The sequence below is a fragment of the Cervus elaphus genome, chromosome 21 (assembly GCF_910594005.1).
Source record: "Cervus elaphus chromosome 21, mCerEla1.1, whole genome shotgun sequence".
Lineage (NCBI taxonomy): Eukaryota > Metazoa > Chordata > Mammalia > Artiodactyla > Cervidae > Cervus > Cervus elaphus.
In genome coordinates this window covers 54,279,232-54,307,202 of record NC_057835.1, presented here as the reverse complement: position 1 = coordinate 54,307,202, position 27,971 = coordinate 54,279,232, and the positions used below count along the sequence as shown (strand labels likewise).

Here is a 27,971-nt window from a genome sequence, read left to right as displayed (position 1 = left end):
TAAACCTCTTTGATCTACACCTTTCCTCACTGTCTCCATATTTCCTGTAGATTTTACTCATTTACTCTCTCACTTAATATTTGTCTTACCTACAAGTTACTGCTTATAGATTTTTCTACGCTCACAGGTTTCTCCAATTTTTCTCTTACTTTATACTCATGGTTAGTCAGGCTATATCTTGAGGCATATATTTCTCCTAATTTCCTATTATTTCCACTCTTTTTTTTGGCTGTTACCTTTTTAAAAATGTGTTTATGAATGCAGATATAAGCATGACTCTTTTTCTACTTGCATTAACAGGATTTGTGCACTGAATCAAATAAGCCTTTTGATCTAGTTTTATATTAAATGAAAACATTTATTTAAAGTACACACTTGACAAATAACTTAGGCAAGAAAAAGGCAAATACAATATGATATCACTTACATGTGGAATCTAAAAAAATAAACAACGACAACAATATAAATCCAAACTCGCATAAAAAGAGATCAGATCTGTGGTTACCAGAATAGTAGGTGGGGATGGGGCACGGAGAATTGAAGGAAGGTAATCAAAAGGTACAAACTTCTAGTTAAACGAGCAATAAGTACTAGATATGTAATATACAATAATGATGAATATACATAACACTGTGGGATTATATACAGGAAAGTTCTTAAGAGAATAGGTCCTAATAATCATCACAAGGAATTTTTTTCTTTTTTGCCTTTTTAATTGTATCTGTATGAGAAATGGATGCCAACTAATATAACTGCAATAATCATTCCCAATATATATGTCACATCATTGTGCTGTCCACTTTAAATTTATATAGTAATATATATCAGTTATATCTCAATAAAACATGAAAAAATAATAATAAAGTACCTACTTGAAATCCAAATGTATTGTTCTGAGATCCATGACGTGGCACTCCTGGGTTGTCACATGACGTACGGGTGGGTTCTAAAACAAAGAAAATATTCTTTTTCTTAAAAAAAAAAAGTGTAATATTCCTTTAAAACATATAGGTTTATTTAAATGTATATTTATCCTATATAAAATAATTTTAAGAGACCTAGTATTTCATGAAATGGTCCTGGGAATAATAAACAAAAAAATTTAATAAATATCTCCATGAACAGAAACTTGCTAATCTTAAAGCCAAAAATTCAGGTATACTGCAGTTTACACAAATTATGCAGTCCATGAACTTTGAACCCTTCTAATATAAAAGCACTTGACATCCAATTAACTCTGGTAATAAACAGTTAAAGGAAAATGAAGGCTATGAAAGAGGACCACATGCATGAAACATTTGCTTAGGGACTTTTCTAAGAATTAATCTCAAGTAGGGTAATAGTCCCTTTAAGAAATAATTTATTTTTCAGAAACAAGACTTAGTTATTTGCATTTTTACTGATACCTGTAAGACAGTCAAGCATAAAAATGGTAGGGCTGATAGCCTCTGAGTTGGCCAGCTTGTATGACAGAATTTTTCATAAGTTTACTCAACGTGAAATTTAATTTTAGGAGAAAAAGGAACCCTCATACACTATTGGTTTGGATATAAATTGGTACAGCTGCTGTTGAAAAGAGTGATGAAGGTTTCTCAAAAAACTAAAAATAAAACTACCCTGTGACTCAGCAATTTCAATCCTGGGTATATACACCCCACAAACTAAAGCACTAATTTGAAAAGATGTTCACAGCAGCATTATTTACACTTGCCAAGATATAGAAGCAACCAACAGATGAATGGATAAATAAGATGTGATATACATATATATGAATGAAAAATTGCCATTTGTAGCAACATGGATGGAGTTGGAGGCTATTATGCTGAGTGAAATAAATCAGAGAAAGAAATGCTGTATATCACTTATATGTGGAATCTAAAAAAAATAAATAACAGTAAATATAACAAAAAAAAGCAAACTCACAGATATAGAAGACAATCTAGTGGTTACCAGTGGAAAGAGGGAAGGAGGGAGGGGCAAAAGAAGTGTAGGGAATTAAGAGGTGCAAACCATTATGCATAAAATAAACTAAGATGATACATTGTATAACATGGGAAATAGAGCTAATATTTTATAACTTCACATGAGTACAACCTTTAAAAATTGTGAATCACTATACTAAACACCTGTAAGTTATATAATTTTGTACATCAATTATATTTGAATGAAAATAATAAGAAAACAAAAACACAAAAAATTATGATTAGAGCAATGTACTTAGAACCATTTGAAATCAATAAACCTTTGTAATATTTTTGAAGCAAGTTTAATTTCATCTGAGTATGCTTTATTAACTGCAAAAAGTCGGCCACGACTAAGCAACTGAACTGAACTGATACAAATGTTAGTACTTCATGATATTAATATGGAAGCTTTTTTCTTTTTCATTTTATTGGTAAACAGGAAAACTATTTCAAAAGTACTAAAGTAATAAATGTTTAATAATATTAATTTTCAGTGCCTTACAATGGCTTCTATATTTTACATTTTTGTTTTTCATATTTAGCCAACTATAATTTATAGGATAAAGTAAACCATTAAATGTCATTACTAGCTATTAATTCAAAAATTACTGAGCACTGTCCATCTTTCATTAATATTACCTATGCAGTGAGGTGATGAACCACTCCAAGTGCCATCTGCTTGACATATTCTGGTGCTAGATCCCACTAATATGAAAGGAGAATTGCAGCTGAATGAAACCTCTGACTGGTATATAAAGCTTTTGCCGTCTCTTTTTCCTTGGGCAGGTATACCAGGATCACCACAAAATTTTGCTGTAAGTGAAAAGAGAGACAATTGTACAATGATTTAAATTCATCAGAGTTAACGGTTCAGAAAAGTAGTAAAAATAATTGGAATACTGCACTAAAGTGACATGGAATCCATGTTAATCTATCCCATTGAAAATACTTCTGGCTTTTGTCTACATGAATAAATGCTTAATATTCAACTCAGCATAATATTATTTTTTTTAAATTTTTTCCACCTAATAGACCAGCATAACAGTTATAGATTTTTTAAAATTTTATTTTGACCAGAATCAAACCACATATTTGTACATATAGGCTACAAAATTGGAGTGTATTCTTGAAAAGGATGTGACTCACAAATAGCTCTCAGAAACAAACAACCCATAATAGTCTAGGATGTACCCTGCAGATTGCTCTGTATTTTTCAATGTATATAAAAGATGCAGGTACTTGTTTCATAGATACGTGCTCTGTTGAACACCTGGGTCACGTATCCTAGTATCCTGCTGTCTCCCTCTTCACAATATAGTGCCTGTGTGGTGGTGGTGGTGGTGGTGGGTGGTGGGATGGGTGTGAGTGTTTTTTAAAGAGAAAAGAAGGTCATTAGAATCCAAATTCATGCAAAAACAATCTCAACATTCTGCAGCCATTGAAGAGATAAACTTGACAGTAGTTCTAAGCAAACTGATTAGATGACTCCCTTCAAAACACATTTTTAAAGTACTAAAAACAGACACTATTCTAAGTAACTTTAGGTGCTTGCACTGATTGATAAACAGACTAAGGTTCCTGCACTTGTGAAGTTTATGCTTTTGTGAAGAAAGCAAACAGTAAACATAAATAAGTAAAAATGATAGCATGTGGGAAGATAATAAGTCCCATGGGGAAAAAGAGTGTGGGGGAAGGAGATCAGGACTGTATTGTGGATGTGATAGATGGTGAAGAGTAGTAGTAGATTTTAATAAGGTAGCTAGGCTATCTCTCACTGAGAAAAGTTTTGGAGGAAAAAAAAAAATCACTCCATTCATATCTCAAGACAGAACATTACAGATGGAGGAAACAGCATTGCCAAAGCCCTGTGCTGGGTCAAATCTAGCATGCTAGAGGAAGAACAAGGCCATTGAGTCTGGAGCTGAAGTGTAGTACAGGATGAGATTAGATGACTTCAGAGCCAATAGATATCCAGGCAAAGCACATATAGCATATTTTCAATTTTAAAATTGTAATAAAAAATAAATAACATGTAATTTATGATTTTAACTGTTTAAAAATTTCATTTCTATCAGTTATTTTGTAATTATTTTATAACTTACTTCTGAAGTGTTTCTCATTCATATTTCTGCTGAGTCATTCAACAAAAAACAAGGAGGAGAAATGTAACCACATAAACTTCTCAATCTTCCCCTCACATACCCCATATCATTCCATCTATTTTCTATCTTTATATTTTCATGTACTAAACCAAATAACTATCGGTGTTTGGAATAGAAACTTAAGACACAGGGTTTATTTTCAAAAGGCTTCAGTTTACATTGATACAAACTTCAGGATAAAAAGGCATAGCTTGAACAGAAATAAAGAGAAAAGATTTTCCTCTTCATTAAATACCTAAAATGAGTGAATGTGACTCTTCAATGGATAGGAGAATTGTCTCTTAAGCCAACCTTCTCTGAATTGGAATTCGTACTCTGCCATTTACTAGTAATAGACCTTGAAGTCACTCGGTCATGTCCAGCTCTTTGTGACCACATGGACTGTAGCCTGCGTGGCTCCTCTGTCCATGGGATTCTCCAAGCAAGAATACTGGAGTGGGTTGCCATTCTCTTCTCCAGAGGATCTATCTGAACCAAGGGTTGAACCTGGGTTTCCTGCATTGGTAGGCAGATTCTTTACAGTCTAAGCCACCTGGAAAGTCAACTTTAGGTAGTGCAGTAATATCAAATCTTGTTTTAATTACATAAATGTCTATTTTATTTATCCCATTCTAAATAATCACCCAAAGAGTTTTTTATTTTTTCAATTTATTTGTGGTAAAATCTTTTTAACTTTTTTTTAACCTCATTGAAATGATATATAGGCCTTTCTTGTTTTTCTCCAAGTTTTCTGTTGATATTCTTAATTGCTCTTATTAGCATTTGTAAGGCCCATTGAGAAGGCCTCAAGGAAGCTTCCGAAACCATTTTCTCTTTCAAAAAAGTTCTTAGGTTACTTTGACTTTTGTTTAATAGGAACCAACAAAACAGTTATTTACAATGAGAACACTTCGTATTTAATAACTTGTTAGTCTCTCTAAGTTTAAAAGGATCCATCATTTGGCCGCCATTTAAGAATGCAAAAAGACTTTTGATATGTCAAATATAAACAAACACATACACAATAGAACAACCTAGGAAGATACATAATAGAAAAACCTAGGAAGATCAGATAGGATGTTTACATTAAAGACCTTAAGCCAGCAAATAGAGCAGCTGGTCCCTAAGTGGCAGAGTGACCCTGGGTCTGTACAATTTGACCTCTTTCTCTGAACTCAGGTGTCATTATCTATTAAAATGTCATAACTAAACATACCTACCCAGGAGTTCTGCTATATGTATGTAAAGCAACTGGGTCAAAGTGAGCCTTATTATATTTGGATATCTATTACAATTTAAATGTCTATGGTATTTTACTAGCATTTGTGTTTTAATAGATCCCAAAATAAAACATTATGCTGAGAAACTTAAGATTTTTTCACTCATACCAAACAAACTTTCCCATAAACTCAATTCTGTAATATTTTCTTGTATCTATCTATTCTGAAGTAGCTATTGAATAGTTACTACTATAGTCTCAATTAGAACACATTGGTCTATTCTTAGATGATGGTTAGCATGAATCAGAATTTAGATGTTGCATAAATTTCAGTCTAATAGATCACAACTGCTGAAGTACACTAGTTTTATCTCTCATGCTAAATAAAACTGGTTAGTATACTTTCTGCAGCAAATGTGATACGAATGATCTGACGGGCCAGCAAATGGTGGTATTCCCTGCCTAGTATTTGCAATCACTTAACAGTAAGCTCTTCAAATAAACTATCCTGTTTATGATTGGCCTTTTGAAATGAGAAATTTAAAATGTAGTTTATTTTTTCTACTTTTCAGTTACAGGTAGAGCTCTTACATTTCATTTTAAGAGATCCTTTCTTACTCCAAGGTCATTTAGGTAGTCTTATAATCTTTAAAATTTTATATTTAATTCTCCAATGAATTTGACATTGATTTGTTATTTAGTGTAAGACAAAGACTGTCTATGTGTATATATAAATGAACTACCTTATTGCATTAATTGAAATGTCCATTCTTCCCCTACTGATTTGTTCCATAATACATTAAGTATCAATATATGGTTTATACTCTCTATTCTCTTACACTGGTTTACTTTCTATGCCAGCCCCAGTGCCGTAATGTTTTAATTACCATAGCCTTCTAAGTTTAATATCTGCCAAGTATTACACTACATATTAAGGTACAAAAGTGAATGAAACAAGAATGTTTGCCTTCAAGGAACACAAACCTGAGTAGAGGACATCACCCAAAAACAAGATAAGTAAAATGTACAGTGTTTTGCACACAAAGCAGTTTGGCCTAAAATTTAGTCAGAACAGAAGGAATATAAAGGTTGGATTACATAAAAAATAGCTACATTGGTAAATACTGTTTTTAACTGAATTTTAATTATGCATGGGAAAGAGCTTAACAATCTCATTTTTGTTCTAGCAAAATCTGGAAAAAAATATATAACAGTTGTAATCTCAGTAAAGTAGCTCTAAGAGAGTGAAAGTGGAAAAATATAATTTTTAGCATGGAAATTATACTTACGTAAGCACTGTGGTACTTCCCCACTCCAGGTTCCATTCCCTACACAGGTCAAAACAGCAGGGAAGGACAGTTCATAGCCTGGAGAACAGATGTAGCTGATACTAAAGCCCCAGTCAAAATTTGTTCCTTCCAACCTTCCATTAGAGATCTGGGGAGGAGTTGGGCAGGTAACAGCTGCAATTACATTAAAAATGATTAGACACAGCTGTTGAAATATCCTGGTGTTAACAGAAATAAATATCATTAGAAGAAGCATATGTGCTAATTTAACCTTTTGGAGGACAATATGGTGTGACATGTTTTATTCTCCTGGTAGTATTCCTGAAACATCCCTGGAATTAATTCCTCTAGGATGAGACTACTTCTTGGCAACATAATGTGTACTGGTTCTCAGAGATTCTCTTACAAAATAACAAGCTTCCTGACATTGAAAGAAAGGAAAAAGAGGGTGACCTCTTATCCAGTATACTGCAACTGATAAATTATTAGTTTTATATAAAATTATTTCCAGCAACCTTTAGACAGACTGAAGAGCTGTGTTTGGCTATCTACAGAGTCACACTGCAGCAAGGAGCCTGGGAGTAAATCTGTGACATTTTTGAAACACAGATCATGTATCTCATTAAAATATCTAACTTAGTCCTATTAACCACTTAGATTCATATGCTAAATATTGTAGGGCTCTAAATGAATTATAAAATTTTTAATCATTCATTTTTAAAATTAAGATGTCTTTGAGAAAAGATAGGTTGGATAAGGAGACAGAGATGAAAGGAAAAAGAGGGCCACCAATTATAAAATCTAAAAATGAGGAATGATTTTATTTTGATGACTAGCAACATATATAAATAATTTTTAGAGTTATATAATATTGTCATTATCAAAATCAATAATGTATGAAATAATTTGTAAAATATAAAATGTCTGTTTATATATTTTCATATACAAACTGTATATTTATCATGATCTGATTAGGAAATTGTGTAATCAAGAAAAAAAGACATGCATTGGAATTATTCTTTTAGTGTTAGATTATGTCAGGGAGACATTAAACTGACAATTCACAGGTATTTAGAGATGTACCTTAATGAGAAATCTCAATGACTAAAAATCAGTATTATAAAACAATACATATTGTCTGACACTGAATGTATAGTATTTTACAAGTAATCAAAAAATCAGCAAAAAGCTTATAGAAATAGTTTCAATGGAAAACAAATAGCATAAAGTAGTAAGCCTATACCTGTATTGACTAAAATATTACTTCTAGATTGCATTCTTCAAAGAAACAGTTTTACCTTTTAAGAACAAGTAGAGTTCTATAATTCAGGCTGATTATTTTCAAATTATAGAAGTTTTTTCTCCCATCCTTGAATAACCAGGTGGATCACCAAATTAAAGTTCTATTTCATTACTACTATATTCTTTATTAAATACTCATTGATCCACATAAATGATGATGGTGACTATGTATCACAGGACATGATATATTTTTTTTTGGCAGTGCCATGTTGGTATGTGGGGTCTTAGTTCCCTGATTAGGGATTGAACCTGTGCCTCTGCATTGGAAGAGCAGAATCTTAACCACTAGTCTGCCAGGAAAGTCCCAGAACATATTTTTGCTGTATTACAGTTCATTGTCATTACTTAGAATGAGATACATTTTTGTTAAAAAATTTTAAAATCTTATATGTTTTATCTATATGGTTTAAAAGTAAAGATTTTGGTACCAGAAAAAATGATGAAATGATACAAAAAACACTATTTAAATTTGTTTTAAATATGCATATTAATACAGAAAATATATAGTGATTATCACTAATAAATATTGACAAAATCATTATCTTACCTCTACAAGTTGGCAGGACTCCACTCCATGTGCCATTAGTTGTACAAGTCCTGATTCTTGAACCATTTAATTCCATTGTATAGCCTGGCTGGCACATGTAAGAAACATTCTGTCCAACCACATAATCATCTCCATATCTCAGTCCATTGGCTGGTATACCTGGGTCTCCACAACTGATTACTATTAATATGGATTGGAAAAGCAGATGGTGAATGTGGCACGTATTTAATGGAGAGGAATAGTAAGCATATGGCATAATTAATATAAAAGTAGGTAAAATTAGTTATTATGCTCATTTTAATGATAAAACATAAGCATATTTAAACCACATACTATCAATTCCTAATTATGACCATTTACTTATTACAGATTCTATACATATGGTCCAGAAATGGTCATTTAGACTCTTAAAATGTTAATATGCTAATATATTGTAGGAAACTCTGATGTGGTACCTTCTTTTAATCTGAATTAAATAATCATAGAGAAGCCATGCTATCAGGTCAAGATTTCTAACAGAATATTTTAAATTTATACTCCTATGTATGGTTACTGAAATCTCTAAATTAAGAGGCTTGCTGGACTGAGACCTTATTTTCTGCACAGTATCACTCAACTGGATATTACAATAGTTTTTAACTAAACTGACGTCAGGTACAAAAATAATAATTTTACTGAATAAATGAAAGAATGAATAAACTATAAAATGTGAATTTATCACATACTGGGTGAGATACACAGTTTGTAAGCACAATGAAAACATGAAAATGTCAGTTAGGGATAGAGAAATCAATTTCCCATTTCCACCATCTCATCATCATCCCAAGTGATAGAACAACCCCAAGGAAATTGCAACCTCCACTCTGGAACGTGCCTGCTTCCTGGATTAAGAGTTAGTAAGAGGCCTATGTCAAGTGGTTGCTATATCTGCCTTGTTATTGTCAGTCCAGGAAAGGGTAAACCACTGCCCTGCTCTGCTCTAAGACTCCATGAATACATACAACTCCAACTAGCCCCACCCATACCTGCACCAAGACCCCAATAAAAGGATGGAGAACAAGGTACAATGTGAGCATCCCTCTGATGATACATGATGGACAGACTGGCACAGGGTATCAGTGGCTCAGGGCAGGGGTGGGAGTGGGAAGGCCAGGCAAGGGCACCAGGTGGTAGGAAGCTAAGGCCTATAACATAACCTAGGAAGACAGGGAGGCAGGGAGGCAAATTGCATATGGCAGAGCAGTGGCTCAGTGGTAAAGAATTTGCTTGCTAAGCTGGAGACATGGGTTTGATTCCTGGGTCAAGAAGATCCCCTGGAGAAGGAAATGGCAACCCACTACAATATTCTTGCCTGGAGAATCCCGTGGACAGAGGAGCATGATCAGCTAAGTCCAGGAGGTCGTAAAGAGTCAGACACAACTTGGCAATTAAAAAATAACAACAAAATCTCTAAACCCTTAGCACTTGCTCCATTGTTCCAGTGGACTTCAATTATAAAACACAAATTCAAAGATTAAACCATTAGGAATTTGAGATACTGATCATCAAGTATTAAACCCCAACCATAGGAAACTTTAGAGCATGAAGTTCTGTCAATAATGCTGGTCCATAAATCTGTCCCAGATTACATATAAAATTTCTCATTTATGATGGTTTTTCCAGTAGTCATGTATGGATGTGAGAGTTGGATCATAAAGAAAGCTGAGTGCCAAAGAATTGAGGCTTTTGAACTGTGGTGTTGGAGAAGACTCTTGAGAGTCCCTTGGACTGCAAGGAAATCCAACCAGTCCATCCTAAAGGAGATCAGTCCTGGGTGTTCACTGAAGCTGAAATTCCAATACTTTGGTCACCTGATGTGAAGAACTGAAGCATTTGATGCTGGGTAAGATTGAAGGCAGGAGGAGAAGGGGACAACAGAGGATGACATGGTTGGATGGCATCACTGACTCAATGGACATGAGTTTGAGTAAACTCTGGGAGTTGGTGATGTACAGGGAGGCCTGGCATGCTGCAGTCCACGGTGTTGCAAAGAGTTGGACATGACTGAGTGACTGAACTGAACTGATGATGCCATATAAGAACTTTCAAAAAGATTGGTGACAGCATAAGAAATGCAAGCATATTTAAGTCTAAATATGGCATTTACAAACAAGCTATGTATGCGTGTGTTCATTTATGAACAAGGCTTAATAGAGATCATATATACATAAGCTTCCCTTGTAGCTCAGTTGGTAAAGAATCTGCCTGCAATGCAGGAGACCTGGGTTCGATTCCTGGGTCGGAAAGATCCCCTAGAGAAGAAAATGGCAATGAACTCCAGTATTCTTTCCTGGAGAATCCCATGGACAGAGGCACCTGGCAAGCTACAGTCCATGGGGTCACAAGAGTTGAACACGAATTAGCGACTAAACCACCAAACCACCATAAGCCATAAAAACACTTGCTGTTTTGAAAACCATTATTTGAGCACATTTGGCTAAATGCATTCTTGTGGCTAAGAGGAAAAAGAAAAGAGAAGGGTACATACTTCCTTTTCTGGAGACAAAATCAAGTAGTAAACTGGCCTTTTGGTTTTTTTTTTTTCCTTTTGAATCACTTTTCTTTTCATAAAAGGACAAATAAGCTTACCAGGTAAATCTAGGTTATACTGTCTCATTTTCATTTTTAATAATTTCTAGTATTTTAGATGTCTAGGGTTAAAGACCAAAAATAGATTAAGACAAAGAAGAACTTAATGGCAATTAAATTCTACTGTGCTTTATTAACTTACCATTAAAAATTCTGAATGCCAAGGTTTCTTTCAAATTAATCTAATCTGTTGAGCCAGGAAGTTTTAGGACCATGAATGATGATATTTAAATTACAGAACAATATTCACAACAATCCATTTGATAATCCTCAGAACCCCCAAGAGTTTCCTGAAATCACACTCATCGATGTTTCCATCTGACTCCTAATAAGAGCTCTGTGTATAGAATGATTTTTGTTCTTTTCATTATTGATGAGGAAAATATTTTTTAAAATTGTAAAACTGAGTTGGATAGAAAATCAAATCCTGCTTATTTACCAATATGTGTCAATTCTTTTTGCAGTTTTAAAATGTGTAACCGTATAAACAAGTTTGACTTCAATTTATTTTCTTTTATTTTACTTTTTTATATTTTATATATTATATGTTATTTTATATCTTTAATCTAGATTTAAAATTAAGAAGAAGAAAAGTTAAACCCAATAACAACAGATCATTATTGTTTTCTGGTCAGTACTTTGGAGACTGAATTAGAATTCTGGCAAGAAAGAACAGCTAACCCAATCGTAAGGCACATGAGCTGAGTGAGATGTAGCCACCGAAAGAGATGACAGAGCGTTTATTTTAGAGAAGCACTGAGAAAGAGTTCTGCATATCTTGGCAGCATCATGAATGGAAGGCCTGATAACAACAGCTTCAGAAAGATTTGTCTGGTGGCTTCATAACGAAGCAAAGGCCAGTCAAAGAGGCAGTTTCCAACAGCAACAATCTTTGTAAATAGCACCTGCTCCACAATCAGTTCATTCACCCCCAGCTTGTTTTCAGCAACAAAAAGAGGCTTTCAGATTTTTGTTTTTTGTTTTTTGTTTTTTTGAGGAAAAACCTTAGGATAGTGGCCTTTTAGGACTGTACCCTAAAATTCAGAGACATTAGTGCATAAGAGCAGGTTGCTGTGATTTAATGCAAGAAAATCTCTTCTAAGGTCACCAGAATCCTTGATGCACGCAGCATGAGTGTACGCATGTGCACTCATCCACACACTCACACCCCAAGAAACCCATAGAGACAGTTGTTTTGCCTATTTCCTTTAGAATTATCTAAGCCTAGTCTAGTGCATGACTCATAAGAGATTAAATAAATACTTGTTTCAAGAGCAAATGAGTGAATGAATATGTAAGGAATAATTAAATAACTGAGATTCTCAAAAATATATAAACTTAAAGGTTTAAATTGGGTTTTGTGGGAACTTTTCTCATTAGATTCTATCATGTAATTGATGCCCATTTGATATTATTTATGATACATCTAAGTATAAACCTCTACAGCCAATATAAAATATAACTGTGGTATTTCTAGTCAATCTATGCTACTTCAAACCTACTTTCTCTTTTAGCTTCTTAAATGAGCATTATAACTCTGCCTTTTTAAATAGAATGTCAATATAACACAAATTATTTTTTACTCAGTATCTATGAACATATTTGCATGGTAATACATATAGATCCATGTGACTTGTTTTTAATGACATGATATTCCCTTGCATGGATATACATACAACATGATTCATGTAATCAATCCCATGCGACAGTTGAGCTATCCCACCATTTTCCCACTGGTCACAAAGCAGCAGTGGATATGTTTCCTCGGGCATTATGACACATGTGCTTTGCTGGGTTTCAAGTCCAGAACAGAGTTCTCCTCTAGCACAGTGAAGTTCCAGAAAGGTGGTCAAGCCTTCTCCATGGTAACACCTCTGATTCTATACCATCCCCAAATTCATAAGTCATTTTCCCTTTTTTGTATCTCAGTAAGGTAAATTTTCTTGATATTAACTTTGGCACTATTGACATTCCAAACCAATCACTCTTGGCTACTTTTTATGCATCAGGAATGTTTAACATTGATCTCTACTTGCTAGATACCAATAGCACATGCCACTCACTTGCACTATGACAGTCAAACATAGGTCCAGACACTGCCAAATGTCCCCCGGGAAGCAAAATCACCCCTAAGTGAGAGCACTGCACTGAAGGTTAGCTCTCTTCTGGAGACAAATACTCTCTTCCAACAACACGAGAGACGACACTACACATGGACATCACCAGATGGTCAATATGAAATCAGACTGATTATATTCTTTGGGACAAAAATGAAGAAGCTCTACATGGTCAGCAAAAACAAGACTGGGAGCTGACTATGGCTCAGATCATGAACTCCTCATTGCAAAATTCAGACTTAAAGAAACTAGGGAAAACAACTACCCATTCATTAAAAAGTCTTAAGAGCCAAGGCATGCTGGCATAAGGCTTTTTGAAGGATGTTGCCATCATGGCCATTATCCCTACCATAGCTTGGCCTCAGGATAAAATACAGGGAGGAAACAGAGCCACACCCATCAGCAGAAAATTGGATTAAAGATTTACTGAGCTTGATTCCAGCACAGCCAGCCCCTCCCAGCAGGAAGCATCCACAAGCCTCTTACCTGTCAGAGGACAGACAGGATGAAATCACAATCACAGAAAACTAACCAAATTGATCACAAATCACAGCCTTGTTTAACTCAATGGAACTATGAGCCGTGCCGTGTAGGGCCATCCAAGATGGAGGGGTCATGGGGAAGAGTTCTGACAAATAGTGGTCCACTGGAGAAAGGAATGGCAAACCACTTCAGTATTCTTGCCTTGAGAACCCCATGAACAGTATGAAAAGGCAAAAGATATGACACTGAAAGATGATCTCCCCAGGTTGGTAGGTGCCAAGTATGCTACTGGAGAAGAGTGGAGAAATAGCTCCAGAAAGATTGAAGAGATGTAGCCAGAGTGAAAACAATGCCCAGTTGTGGATGTGACAGGTGATCAAAGTACAGTCCAAAGTTGTAAAGAACAATATTGCATAGGAACCTGGAATGTTAGGTCCATGAATCAATGTAAATTGGAAGTGGTCAAATAGGAGATGGCAAGAGTGAGCATTGACATTTTAGGATTCAGTAAACTACATGGACCAGAAGGCATGAATTTAATTCAGAGGAGTATTAAATCTACTATAATGGCAAGAATTCCTTAGAAGAAATGAACTAGCCTTCCAAGTCAATAAAAGAGTCTGAAATGCAGTACTTGGGTGCAATCTCAAAAACAACTGAATGATTTCTGTTCATTTCCAAGGCAAACTATTCAATATCACAGTAATCCAAGTCTATGCTCCAACCATTAATGTCAAAGAAGCTGAAGCTGAACAGTTCTATGATGACCTACGAGACCTTATAGAACGAACATCAAAGAAAGATGTCCTTTTCATCCTAGGGGACTGAAATGCAAAGTTCAGTTCAGTTCAGTAGCTCAGTCATGTCCAACTCTTTGCAACTCCATGGACTACAGCAATGGCAGGGCTCCCTGTCCATCACCAATTCCCAGAGTTTACTCAAATTCATGTCTATTGAATTGGTTATGCCATCCAACCATCTCATCCTCAGTAATTTCCTTCTCCTCCTGCCTTCAATCTTACCCAGCATCAGGGTTTTTTCAAATGAGTTAGCTCTTCACATCAGGTGGCCACAGTATTGGAGTTTCAGCTTCAACATCAGTCATTCCAAGGAACATTCAGGACTGATTTCCTTTAGGATAGACTGGTTGGATCTCCTTGCAGTCCAAGGGACTCTCAAGAGTCTTCTCCAACACCACAGTTCAAAAGCATCAACTGTTCGGCTCTCAGCTTTTCTTATAGTCCAACTCTCATATCTATATATGACTACTGGAAAAACCATAGCCTTGACTAGATGGACCTTTGTTGGCAAAGAAATGTCTCTTTTTTAATATGCTGTCTAGGTTGGTCATAACTTTCCTTCCAAGGAGCAAGTGTCTTTTAATTTCATGGCTGCAATCACCATATGCAGTGATTTTGGAGCCCCCCCCAAAAAATAGTCTGCCACTGTTTCCCCATCTATTTGCCATGAAGTGATGGGACCAGATGCCATGATCCTATTTTCTGAATGTTGAGCTTTAAGCCAGCTTTTCCACTGTCCTCTTTCACTTTCATCAAGAGGCTCTTTAGTTCTTCACTTTCTGCCATAAAGGATGGGGTCATCTGCATATCTGAGGTTATTGATATTTCTCCCGGCAATCTTGATTCCAGCTCATGCTTCGTCCAGCCCAGCATTTCTCATGATGTACTCTGCATATAAGTTAAATAAGCAGGGTGACAATATACAGCCTTGACATACTCCTTTTCCTATTTGGAAACAGTCTGTTGCTCCATGTCCAGTTCTAACTGTTGCTTCCTGACCTGCATGCAGATTTCTCAAGAGGCATGTCAGGTGGGCTGGTATTCCCATCTCTTGAAGAATTTTCCACAGTTTATTGTGATCCACACAGGCAAAGGCTTTGGAATAATCAACAAAGTGGAAATAGATGTTTTTCTGGAACTCTTTTGCTTTTTCGATGATCCAATGGATGTTGGCAATTTGATCTCTGGTTCCGCTGCCTTTTCTAAAACCAGCTTGAACATCTGGAAGTTCACGGTTCACATATTGTTGAAGCCTGGCTTGGAGAATTTTGAGCATTACTTTGCTAGCGTGTGAGATGAGTATAATTGTGTGGTAGTTTGAGCGTTACTTGACATTGCCTTTCTTTGGGATTGGAAAGAAAACTGACCTTTTACAGTCCTGTGACCACTGCTGAGTTTTCCAAATTTGCTGGCATATTTAGTGCAGCACTTTTACTGAATCATCTTTTAGGATTTGAAATAACTCAACTGGAATTCCATCACCTCCACTAGCTTTGTTTGTAGTGATGCTTCCCAAGGCCCACTTGACTTCATATTGCAGGATGTCTGGCTCTAGGTGAGTGAAACACCATCATGGTTATCTCGGTCATGAAGGTCTTTTTTTGTACAGTTCTTCTGTGTATTCTTGCCACCTCTACTTAACATCTTCTGCTTCTGTTAGGTCCATACCATTTCTGTCCTTTTTTGAGCTCATCTTTGCATGAAATGTTCCCTTGGTATCTCTAATTTTTTTGAAGAGATCTCTAGTCTTTCCCATTGTATTTTTGCCCTCTATTTCTTTGCACTGATCACTGAGGAAGGCTTTCTTATCTCTCCTTGCTATTCTTTGGAACTCTGCATTCATATGGGTATATCTTTCCTTTTCTCTTTTGTTTTTGGCTTCTCTTCTTTTCACAGCTATTTGTAAGGCCTCCTCAGACAGCCATTTTGCCTTTTTGCATTGTAGGAAAAGTAGGAAGTCAAGAGATACCTGGAGTCACAGGCAAGTTTGGCTTTGGAGTAGAAAATGAAGCAGGGCAAAGGCTAAGAGTTTTGCCAAGAGAATGCACTGGTTACAGGAAATACTCTCTTCCGACAACACAAATGCTAACAAACGGTAAACACTGAATGACATATTTTTATTTATGCATAAAAATAATAACAATTTGAATGAAAAGGAAAAAAAGGAAAGTTTTGTTTTGCTTAGGTGGGTTTTCCAAAAATTGGAATCAGGAATCTGGTTTAGAAATTTAGTCCAATACTTTAATTTTTTTTCATACCTAGTTTAAATCAATTCATATTTATATCCTTGTATATAGATACTATAAAAAATGCCCACAAAAGACAATTACATTAAATCAAAACTTGACAAAAAATATATTTTATTTGAACTTAGAGTTTCCTTTATCTCTAAGAAATTTAAAAATTAATTCAATGGGAAATTTTCTCCATTTATGTGGTAGAAATAATTACTCACTGGTGAGGCCTGTCAGTAATTGTTTAGTCACTAATTCGTGTCTGACTTTGTGACTCAATGGAACATAGCACGCCAGGATTCCCTGTCCTTCACTGTCTCCCAGAGTTTGCTCAAACTCATGTACATTGAGTTGGTGATGCCATCCAACTATCTCCTCCTCTGTCACCCTCTTCTCCTGCCCTCAGTTTTTCCAGCATCATGGTCTTTTCCACTGAGTCAGCTCTTCGCATCAGGTGGCCAAGTATTGGAGCTTCAGTTTCAGTATCAGGCCTTACAGGGAATATTCAGATTGATTTCCTTTAGGATTGACTGGTATGATCTCCTTGCTGTCCAAGGGACTCTCAAGAGTCTTCTGCAGCACTACAATTCAGATGCATCAATTCGTCAGCACTCAGCCATCTTTATGGTCCAACTCTCATATCTGTACATGATTATTATAAAACCAAAGCTTTGTCTAGATGGACCTTTGTCAGCAAAGCAATATCATATGTTTTTTTAATATGTTATCTATGTTTATCATAAGCTGTTTTCCAAGAAGGAAGTGTCTTTTACTTTTGTAGCTGCAGCCAAAATCCACAGTGATTTTGTAGCCCAAGAATATAAAATCTGTTACCATTTCCACATTTTCCCCATCTATTTGCCATGAAGTATTGGAACTGGATGCCATGATTTTAGTTTATTGAATGTTGAGTTTTAAACCAGCTTTTTCACTCTCCTCTTTCACCCTCATCAAGATGCTCTTTAGTTCCTCTTTGCTTTCTGCCATTAGAGATACTGCCATATACAGTATCATCTGCATATCTGAGGTTGTTGTTATTTCTCCCAGAATCTTGATTCCAGCATGTGAGTCATCCAGCCCGGCATTTCACATGATGCACTCAGCATATAATTTAAATAAGTTGGGTGACAATTTGCAGCTTTGATGTACTCCCTTCCCAATACGGAACCAGTCGGTTGTTCCATATCCAGTTCTAACTTTTGCTTCTTGACTTGCAACCAGGTTTCTCAGAAGGGAGGTAAGGTGGTCTGATATTCTTATCTCTTTAAAAATTTTCCACAATTTGTTAAGATTCACACAGTTAAAGTTAGTAGTTAGTAAGTCAATTAAATGATTTGGTGCCTCAGTTTCCTGACCTATGCATGTGAGTCTATACCACAATCTCTTCCAGCTCTAAAGTTATACTATTCTATCAATAATAGGTTTAAATCAACTTCCATTGCGAATTAACAAGAAAGACTGAAACTCTGGTCCTAAGTTATTGATTACTGTGTATTAACATTTTCAATATCTTAAATTCTTTAATTATAAAAGTTTAATCCGTTTTAATTTTCACTGAAACTTCTCTCTGTGTTTTTTTTTGGAAGGATAATTTTAGTTCTGCCTTTGGTTTGGGGTGCTACTAGGTTTTAGCAGTTTTTTTGCCTAAATCAAAAAAGATTTAAGGAAGTAAATCAACAATTAAAATTCTCAGTTTTCAGTTTGACAGCAATATATCATTTAAAAGCTAATGCTTGAAATACCTTAGTGAACATAATACTTCTTCTTAAAGGACTTACACAAAAAAAGAGTTTATATTTTGATATGTTATTTCCTACCAGTCTGTCTTGATTAAGTGTTTTTAACTTGGTTAAAATTTTCTTAAGGAAAACAAAGACGATTCAGTAAAAAATTTAATGCAATTTCAGTCTTAAGAATTAGGATGTGTTTATTTGTTTATCTTTACTAAAATTGGCAAACACTTTAGATAAACACTTAGGTATTTACCCATGATTAAGTGAAATTGTTACTCAACATGAAAAAATGTGTTACTCAGCAGATTTCCTTTACTCTGAATGCATTCATTATTTCATTCTTTTTCATAACTGTATATTGCAAACACTTTCCCTGATGACTCAGCAGGTGGGTAAAGTATTCTCCTGCAATGCAGAAGATACAGGAGACTCGGGTACCATTTCTGGGTTGGGATGATCCCCTGGAGGAGGACGTGGCAACCCACTTCAGTATTCCTGCCTGGAGAATTCCTTTGACAGAGGAGTCTGGCAGGCTACAGTCCAAAGGGTCACAAAGAATCAGATACGACTGAATGATTAACACTTGCATATACCAGAAACATGTACCATGTTATGTATAATAAAACTACAAGCCCTTTCTACAAGTATTTTAAAATGGAGTAGAATGGTAAGTCATACGTACTAATAGCTTAAAAAAAAAAGCTCATATGAGATATTTAAGTCAGTCAATAACTATTTACTAAATTTACATATCATGTGCTAGAGGGTCAATGAGATAAAACAGCCCCGATTCTTATTGCCCTTTGAGGTTTATAGTTTAGTGGTATAAGTAATTGCCATAGAAGAGTTAAACAGTGTAGAGAGAGATCAGTTTTAGCTAAAATGGATATGAGGAAGATGTGCCCTAAGAAGGGTTTTTTTTTTTCCCAAATGTGCCATTTGAGCTAATATTTCAAGGGTACTGGGTAAGAGTTTTAAAGGCTCAGGTAGGGTGGTGTAGTATGAAAACAACAAAGCCTATTTGTCCAGGGGATCTTCCCGACCCAGGGATTGAACTTATGTCATGTGCAGTGCAGGCAGATTCTTTACCGTCCGAGACACCAGGGAAGCCCTATAGTAGGAAAAGAGTAAAGCATGTTTGTTAATTGTTAAATTGTTCAGTTTTACAAAAATGAAACATTTTCAAAGGAAGTGGGAGACCTTCTTTCCTTCAAGATGGAAAAACAAGGAAGTTGTTTTAAAACAACTCCTCAACCCTACCCCCCTCAAAAAAATAAAAATAAAAAATACAACTTTCATCAGGCAGCAAGGCACAGTAATCCTCTAGGGACAGGAAACAAATGAGATGAATGCTATGACTGCCTCATCTTACTGCCCAAAGATATTTTTTCAGTGGGCACAAGAAAAAGGACCCCTGAGTTTTAAAGACGGATTGGACAGAAGAGGACAAAGTAAAACTTTATGAGACGGAGTACAGGAGAGGACACACTTTCACAGAGATCTTTGGAGACCTAGGAGAAAAACTGATTAAGCCAAGACCAAACTGTCCAAAGTGAAATAAAGAACTACTTCCAAAGATGAGATATAACAGTATCTGGTACTGACACAAGGACAGGAATATTAGTTATTACTGACTCAAATCAATAACTGGAAAATATTTTGCTACTGCAGATTTGGCTGATTGTTCTAATAATGCTTATTTCAACAACCTTTGAGCCATAGTTTGTCCTTACCTTTCAAGAGACAAAAATCACACAGTATCTCAACAGCCTTGTCATCACACACAGTTTTCAAGCAAGATATTAACTATTAATACAACCAACTTTCTCCAGAATCACAAATATGACATGGCATTACTTTGATGGCATCCTCCTATGAATAGATTGTTTTCAGTCATTTATTCAGGAAGTACAAATACTCACCAAGGAGCTAAAGAAAAAAAAGTGGCAGGGAATGGATCATTGACCCACACACAGTACAAGGTCTATCTTATGTATTTCTGGAAATTACTAGATCAGCCGAGTGGATCCACTACTGACACCATCAAGAACTATTGACCTTCTTAGCACCAACATCTTTTTGAATCCTGGAAGCAGCATGCTCCTCATTTACAAATTTTACTTATGCCCATTTATTTTGATATTCACAAACTATTTTTAATGAAGGCTTCTATTTCAAAAGTATAATCTGTTCAAATTTCCATACACAAGAAACTCCATTAGTGTCCTGAGAGCCTACTTCATTCAAAGACTTTTGCAACTTCTCATAACTCCTTGAGTGAGTCTCTGAACACACACAAAATAGCTCTTCTTTCAAAAATTTCATGATTTATATGATGCTGCTGCAGTTCCTCTTAATTAATATAAGCAGCCATGCTTTTCCAATGGATAGATTATTGTTGGTTAAGTAAATTCTATTTTTTTCCATAGGTAAGCATTAATTTATATATAGGAATTTTAAGTACATTAAAAATCCATCAAGTGGGTAATTTCTTTATGATGCTGAATCACTAGAGTGCCATAAGTTTTTTACATCTCAAGAGGGCAAATCTGCCACTAAAACTTCCCTAAACAGTGCAAGAACCCATAAATAATCAGTCTGCTTTTTAAAAAACCAAGTTAACAATTAATATGTGTGAGATTGGCAGAAGAAAATTTCATTTTATTTCTAGTCTTGAATGTTATATATTTAGTCTTGATTATAGGGGATAATTCATCTCTATTTTTAATATACTGTAAAATTATATTTAATAACACTGATTTCTATGATCCCTCTTTTCTCTGCCTATATAATACCTTGGAAGCTGAAATCTTAAACTCACTAGTATGCACGCGACCATAATATTACTATCATTTTAATGTGAAAGTGAAAGAGTTAGCGGCTCAGTCGTGTCTGACTCTTTGTGACCCTATGGACTAGAGCCCACTAGGCTCCATGGAATTCTTCAGGCAAGAATACTGGAGTGGGTTGCCATTCCCTTCTCCTTGGGATCCTCCCAATCCAGAGATTGAACCCAGGTCTTCTGCATTGCAGGCAGATTCCTTATGGTCTGAACCACCTATAAGTTTTCAAACTCTTGCCTGGTTTGATTAGTTATAATACAAAACACAGACATACATGTTTATACAACTACCTTTCATACGTCTAGTGATATTTCAAAAAATATTGAAAAGAAACTTACTTGTACAGTTAGGCAAAGTTCCAGACCACGTTCCATTGGCTGTGCACTGCCTAACTGAAGGTCCAGAAAGAATATATCCCTCCACGCAGGAATAAATGACTGAACTAGAAAATGTTGTGCCATCAATCCGAAAGACTTTTCCATTGGCTGTTGTCCCAGGGTTACCACACTGTACAGCTATAAAACAAAGTGGTCAAGAGTATATATAAAAATAGTGCATTCAGGAATCCTCTCATCAACAGTTAAGGAATAAATGATTGTTTCAAATTATCCAAAGAAGCTATAAAAATCCTCTAAGGATCGAAGTCTGTTTTATAAGGAGTTAAAATTCAAGATGAATTTATATTGATTTTATTAGTTTACTTACTGGGATACAAATCATAGAATAGCTTTTTTTTAAAGTGATTTTTGTTAGTCATTTTGGTAAAAACTTTGCACGTAATTACTTTATGATTGTTTTTGGGTAATACAAAATCTTTCAAAGAAGGATTTTAAGAGTCTCTGCCTAAAAAGCTACTCATGTAAAAATTGGAAGATATGTAATGAGAAGCAACAAAGATTTACTACAATTATATTTGTTACAAAACAAATATAAAATATACACTTAAATATTATAAGCATCATGTTTGTTTTTATATAACTGGCTTGCATTAAAACTTTATAATCTCTATTTCTGGACCAAAGTGTACAAAAATAAACTGAATAAAACAAAGTAGGAATGACTTTCATTAAGTTTTCAATGCATCCTAAATAGCAGTCATAAACATAAATGCCTTATATAATTATTCCATATTTTGTTTAACTACTTGCCATCAATGGCATAAGTGAATTTTTTAAATATATTAAAAAAGAAGCCTATGTCAATCGCAATATCTAATTTTGTTGTAGTATAAGAAAACTTCCTAAGACTACAAATTTTAAGGCTATTTGTATGAATATAAAGTATAATTATAATTTCAGAAAGTACTACATATATCCCTTGCTACATCTTAAGGGAAGTCGCTCAGTCGTGTCCAACTCTTTGCGACCCCATGGACTGTAACCCACCAGGCTCCTCCATCCATGGAATCTTCTAGGCAAGAGTACTGGAGTGGGTTGCCATTTCCTCCTCCAGGGGATCTTCCTAACCCAGGGATCGAACCCGGGTCTCCAGCATTTCAGGCAGACGCTTTACCGTCTGAGCCACCAAGGAATCACTACGTCTTAAATACTTAATTTTGTCTGTCATTTGTAGCAGTTCTATATGTTTGTGGGTAGAGAGGAAACAAACAGTTTGCAAATAATAATTAGAGAATCTTTCATAAAGGTTAGTAATGGGATACTTTTCCATTCTGTGTGTATTCAGGATGTACTAACCAATCACCTGCTGATAAACATGAAATTCAATTTAGTTTAGTTTCTCTTAACATTTTTGGTTATAATATACTCTAGCTTATATATACAAATATGTACATTGATCCTATTTTTAAGATAAATTTCTAAAAGTGGAATTTCTAGATAATTTTAAGTTCTGAAAAATATTTTAAGTATATACAGAGTTATCCAAATTATCAGAACACTATATAACAATACACATTTGTATCAATGGTGTGAAAGTTTGCTTATTGTCACACATCCCCTCCAATACCATGTCCCATCATTTTTAAAAACCTTGTCAGTTTGTCAAAGAATGTTGCACTTTTCAAATCTGCACTTTTTTATTTATTAAGATATTTTGTCATATTCATTTGATATTTTAATTTTATCTATTGCATTCTCAGAAAGGTTTTCAATTACTAAAGGAATACAGTACTACAAAACATTTGGAATAAAAAGAATAAAAAATTACAAATTTCACCTCTCTGTAATATTATCATTTTTATTATATTGACTTTTATTGTTTTCTCTCAAATGACTATCATTTCCCATGATTTTAATAGAGTGCATACTTTTGAATCTAATTTTTCAACTAAGCTTTGTATGATACATTTTCTCATATTGCTTCATGGCTTATTCTAACATTTTTCACTATCATATTATGTAAATATACAATTGCCTATGTAATATTTTTCCTATTGTTGTCAGATTGGTTCCTGTTTTTGGTAGTTATAATGTTTGAAATAAAACTAATGCATCCTTATGATTGTGTGTTCTTTTTAATATTTTTATTTTCTTTAGGAAAAAAATTTTCAAAAATGGAGTTAATAGGTCAAAGCTAACAATATATATGCATTTTCTCAAATTAATCTAAAATGTAATAAAAAGGCTCTAGAAATGCTTTGAAGTTCTAGTTTTGCTGCATATACACTACACTACAATTTCATATTAAAACAGATGGAAAATTATGCTTTGATGTTTAACCATAATTTTCTGGTTAGTACTTATGTAGAATTTCTTCTATAACTGCAATTTTTTTTGCTGTTTTGTATTTCTGTTTATTTCTTCTTTCTCTTCATTTACTAGAATCTGTTTTACTAGGTGATTTGCATGCACTCCATTTTATGAGAAAAGTATTAATTCTGTTATATTTGCTACAACTCCTACTTCTGTTCTATCTATAATGTATATATTAACAAAACAAGGCTAGCACTGGGTTGTATTTCATCTATAAATATTTTGCAGCACAGCTGAACAAAAGGTTGACTTAGATATCACCCACATAACGTGCAGCATCACATAAAGACTCTGCCTTTGGTAAACAAGCCTGAGAAATGACGACGGTGGTCTTAGTGTCTTTCGCTCAACAACTTTGTTCCCCAACCTATAACAGAAACTGCGTTGTAATTCTCTCTTTACATTGTTAAATTCAGTCCAGTTAAAAAAGGATAACTGCCTTTCCTAGAATATATAGTTTTAAACATAATAAAAAGTTTCTGAAATATAGTCAGTTAAAAAACTGTTACAAGAAGGTTCCACTGGGAATTGCTTTCTATTTATAAAACCAATACATTTGGCACAACATCAAGCAAGTTTCATAAATACCTTTGCAATTTTAGCTTTGCCCTAAAATAATCTCAAAAAAGAGCAATTTAAATTATAAGGATAATTTTCCTGCAACATTTCCTCTTCTAGTCAATATTGCAAAGATTTGATCAAGTTAACTCGGAATCAAACAGAACAATTCTGTGCTGGGCTGTGCTTCGTCGCTCACTTGTGTCTGACTCTTTGAGACCCCATGGACTGTAGCCAACCAGGTTCCTCTGTTCTGGTTATTAGCAATACTCATAAATGAAAAACATCATGTATACTTAGACATCTTTCTGTATTTTACCATTTCTACAAACCTGAAAACTAAAACATATTGTGAGGTAATGTGTTGATGTAAGAACGATTTTTTCCTAGTGCTGTCAACAATATAGAGCACTGTGATGGCGGAGAAATATCTTTTTAGCTTTTCCAATCCTGCTAGCTGCTGTGATGTGAATAATGTTTGTATATAAATGACACTTGAGACATACTTGAGACTAAATTATTAATTATTACCTGTCATATTTCTTTTATAGGATAGTGTTGGTAAAACTGTAATAGTACTACTTTTATTCCATGGTTGAAGACAGAGAGTACTAGAAGGAGTAATTTCACTTAGCAGCACACAGTTGAATTTGATCCACATCAAATTCCAGCACTCTCAATGTTATTAGTTTCTACTTGACTTTACCTTTGCATTCTGGCTGCCTTCCAGTCCAACTGCCATTGGATAAACATGTTCTTTCTTCTGAACCATGAAGGATATAACCAGTATCACAGGCAAAGCGTACAGAGCTCTTGGTTCTGAAATCGCTTTCCTGTCTAGAACCATGACCAGGAGTACCTGGATCCCCACATGTACCAGTAGCATCACCTGCAATTCAGTACAGTTCAAGTTAATTTAATTCAATAAACATTTACTAAATTCATGATTTAGTCCATCAATCCTGTGGGCAATTTTTTTGTTCATGTTGTGCTTTAATATGGTAAGTTGACTGGGTAAAATCATAATTCATATTTTCCATTTGACTCCAGTCATAAGAAAAAGCCTAAAGGAAAAAGAAAATACTTGTGGAGCATGGTGTTATTTTCCATATCAGTGATATTTGGAAACATCTAATAAGTTGAAGACTTTTCATTAGTATTTCCCGAATCTAGTTCGTAACCAAGGTAATGGAAAATTCATAACTCACAATTCTTGGGGCTCAAATGACAATGGGTTCATACAGTTAAAATCTAGAATGTGGATTTGGCAATTTCCATCATTTCCTCTCTGAATTAAAATCAGTTTCTGTTAGAACAGAACTGTGATGTGCTGGAAAATGTAAATATTGAAGTATAATATTTCTAGTCTAAACTTATACCGCTTAATCTTCTCTATTAATGACCATTGACCAAAGATGAAAAAAACTCCATACTTTTAATACAAAAGTATAAAAATGAGTTGTAAACAAAGACTAGAAACTCTGACTTAAGTTGTTAAGAAGGATTTTGCTCATGACAGGGTGTTTTTCTTGACCATAGTGTTTTGAGTTTGCTCTGGCCCTTTCTCATTTCTTAAATATGTCTAATTAAAGTTGCCACAACATTAGTATTCAATAAGACAGATACAGAAAAGACAGAGAGAGACAGAGAAACAGAGAGAGAAAGTTGAATGTGTAATCATTGAAAGTGCTCTCTGTCTACCTACATGCCAACTTTGACGTTCTCTGTGCATCTGGAATCTTTCCTAATACTTTCTTATCACCATATGTTGCAATATTAATAACCACATAAAGATTTAAGGACACTATTTCACTTTTAAATATATGTATACACATTTTATTCTACAACTAAGTAGTAGCTTTCTAATCCATCGTGAATGTGTGTGACAGAGAAAATGCTTGTGGGTTTATGTGTATTATCAGTTATCTGAGTGAGTAAATTAACTGATAGTTTTCACACTTTATAGATTAAATGAAGTCCCAGGCAGTGACTTCACAGGATTTAACCATAATTACAAGGAGGGTCTGAAATTAATGAACTATTTCATACCTTTTACCTCTAAAAGAAGAATAATGTGAAACAACTCCTAATAAGTCATCATATGATCTCCACAGAGATACAATAACATAAAAATAAATATGTAAATAAAAAGAACAGGCAGAAAAATAGGCACTAATATCTGGCAGATAGGTAAAAATAGAATGAATAGTATCAAGTAGGGTAACTTCACAGCTCTAAAACTGAAATAAAAATTATTGAAGAAAAATAGTAGCTTAAAGACCTTAGATAATATTTATAAAATGCTTACTTTGTGAAAAAATTATTAAAAACATATTTAATGTTTACATATTCTAAGAAAATGCTGTTGGGATTATAGAGACACAGGAGTTTTCTGTTGCCTTAACAACAAATCAAATTATGATAGATAAACATCTCTCATAAAACTTGTTGGGTTAGTTTAATTTAAAACATTTAAGACTTTATTTTAAAATCAAGCTATTCCATAATCAGTTGCTTAAAAAGTTCAGTTACAAAGAACTGAATTTTAACAGGAAATCACTGATATAATATTACCTTCTGGGGAAAATTATATTTTATATCTGCTAAAATGGAATTGCTAAAGCCTAAGTGATTTGCTATTCTAATGGATAAAAGCATTTCACAGAAAGCAGCATTCTAAAACCACTTATGTTCAATACAACACAGTTCAAAACTTATACTGTAATTTTTCATATATAAGATCAGTATTAATTTGCATTGTAAAGTCTCAATTACCTTAAAAATTCTGATAAATGTAAAAATAATGTTATAGCTTCCCTCATGATATTTTTAAAAGAGAAATGTATTATTGTATCTCTTTAGATTGCTTTGTGTTCAAGCTCAGTTGCTAAGTCCTGTCCAACTCTTTGTGACCCTATGGACTGTAGCCCACCTGCCTCCTCTGTCCATGAAAATTCTCCAGGCAAGAATACTAGAGTGGGTTGCCATTTCTTTCTCCAGGGAATCTTCCTGACTCGGGGATGGAACCCACATCACCTGCATCTCCTGCACTAGCAGGTGGGTTCTTTATCACTGAGCCACCTGGGAAGCCCCGATAATAATACTACTAATAAAATAGCCCCGATCATAATACTAATAATGTAATTTGCAGTAAACATTGTTCAATTTTCCTAGTGGTACCTGAACAATGAGGTTGTGATCCACTCCAATGGCCATTTAATTGGCAAGTCCTTGATGATTGGCCTAGAAGTGTACGCTTTCCTGTGCAGGAATAGTGAACAGTAGACCCAAAGGTATACTTCTCACCAGACAGGACTGCATTAGGAGGAACGCCAGGGTGTCCACAGTCAATCACTACAATACATAATTATTGAATATAAAATTTTTTTATATCTCCTATCG

The 27,971-nt window shown here is 34.7% G+C and overlaps 1 protein-coding gene and 1 non-coding gene across 2 annotated transcripts in view; both read right to left on the bottom strand.

Moving 5' to 3' along the window:
- The window catches only part of CSMD3 (CUB and Sushi multiple domains 3), a 1,322,573-nt gene that overhangs the window by 38,229 nt on the left and 1,256,373 nt on the right, over positions 1-27,971 (bottom strand). Inside the window, exons 57-63 of the mRNA XM_043879976.1 lie at positions 27,750-27,923; positions 25,276-25,458; positions 21,639-21,815; positions 8,463-8,642; positions 6,614-6,787; positions 2,604-2,777; positions 873-946 (exon numbers count right to left, since the gene is read on the bottom strand). Coding sequence (XP_043735911.1) covers positions 873-946; positions 2,604-2,777; positions 6,614-6,787; positions 8,463-8,642; positions 21,639-21,815; positions 25,276-25,458; positions 27,750-27,923 — 1,136 coding nt within the window. The remainder of the gene's footprint in view (positions 1-872; positions 947-2,603; positions 2,778-6,613; positions 6,788-8,462; positions 8,643-21,638; positions 21,816-25,275; positions 25,459-27,749; positions 27,924-27,971) is intronic.
- TRNAF-GAA lies at positions 22,759-22,830 on the bottom strand. The gene has a single exon. It is a non-coding gene; the product is annotated as a tRNA-Phe (tRNA).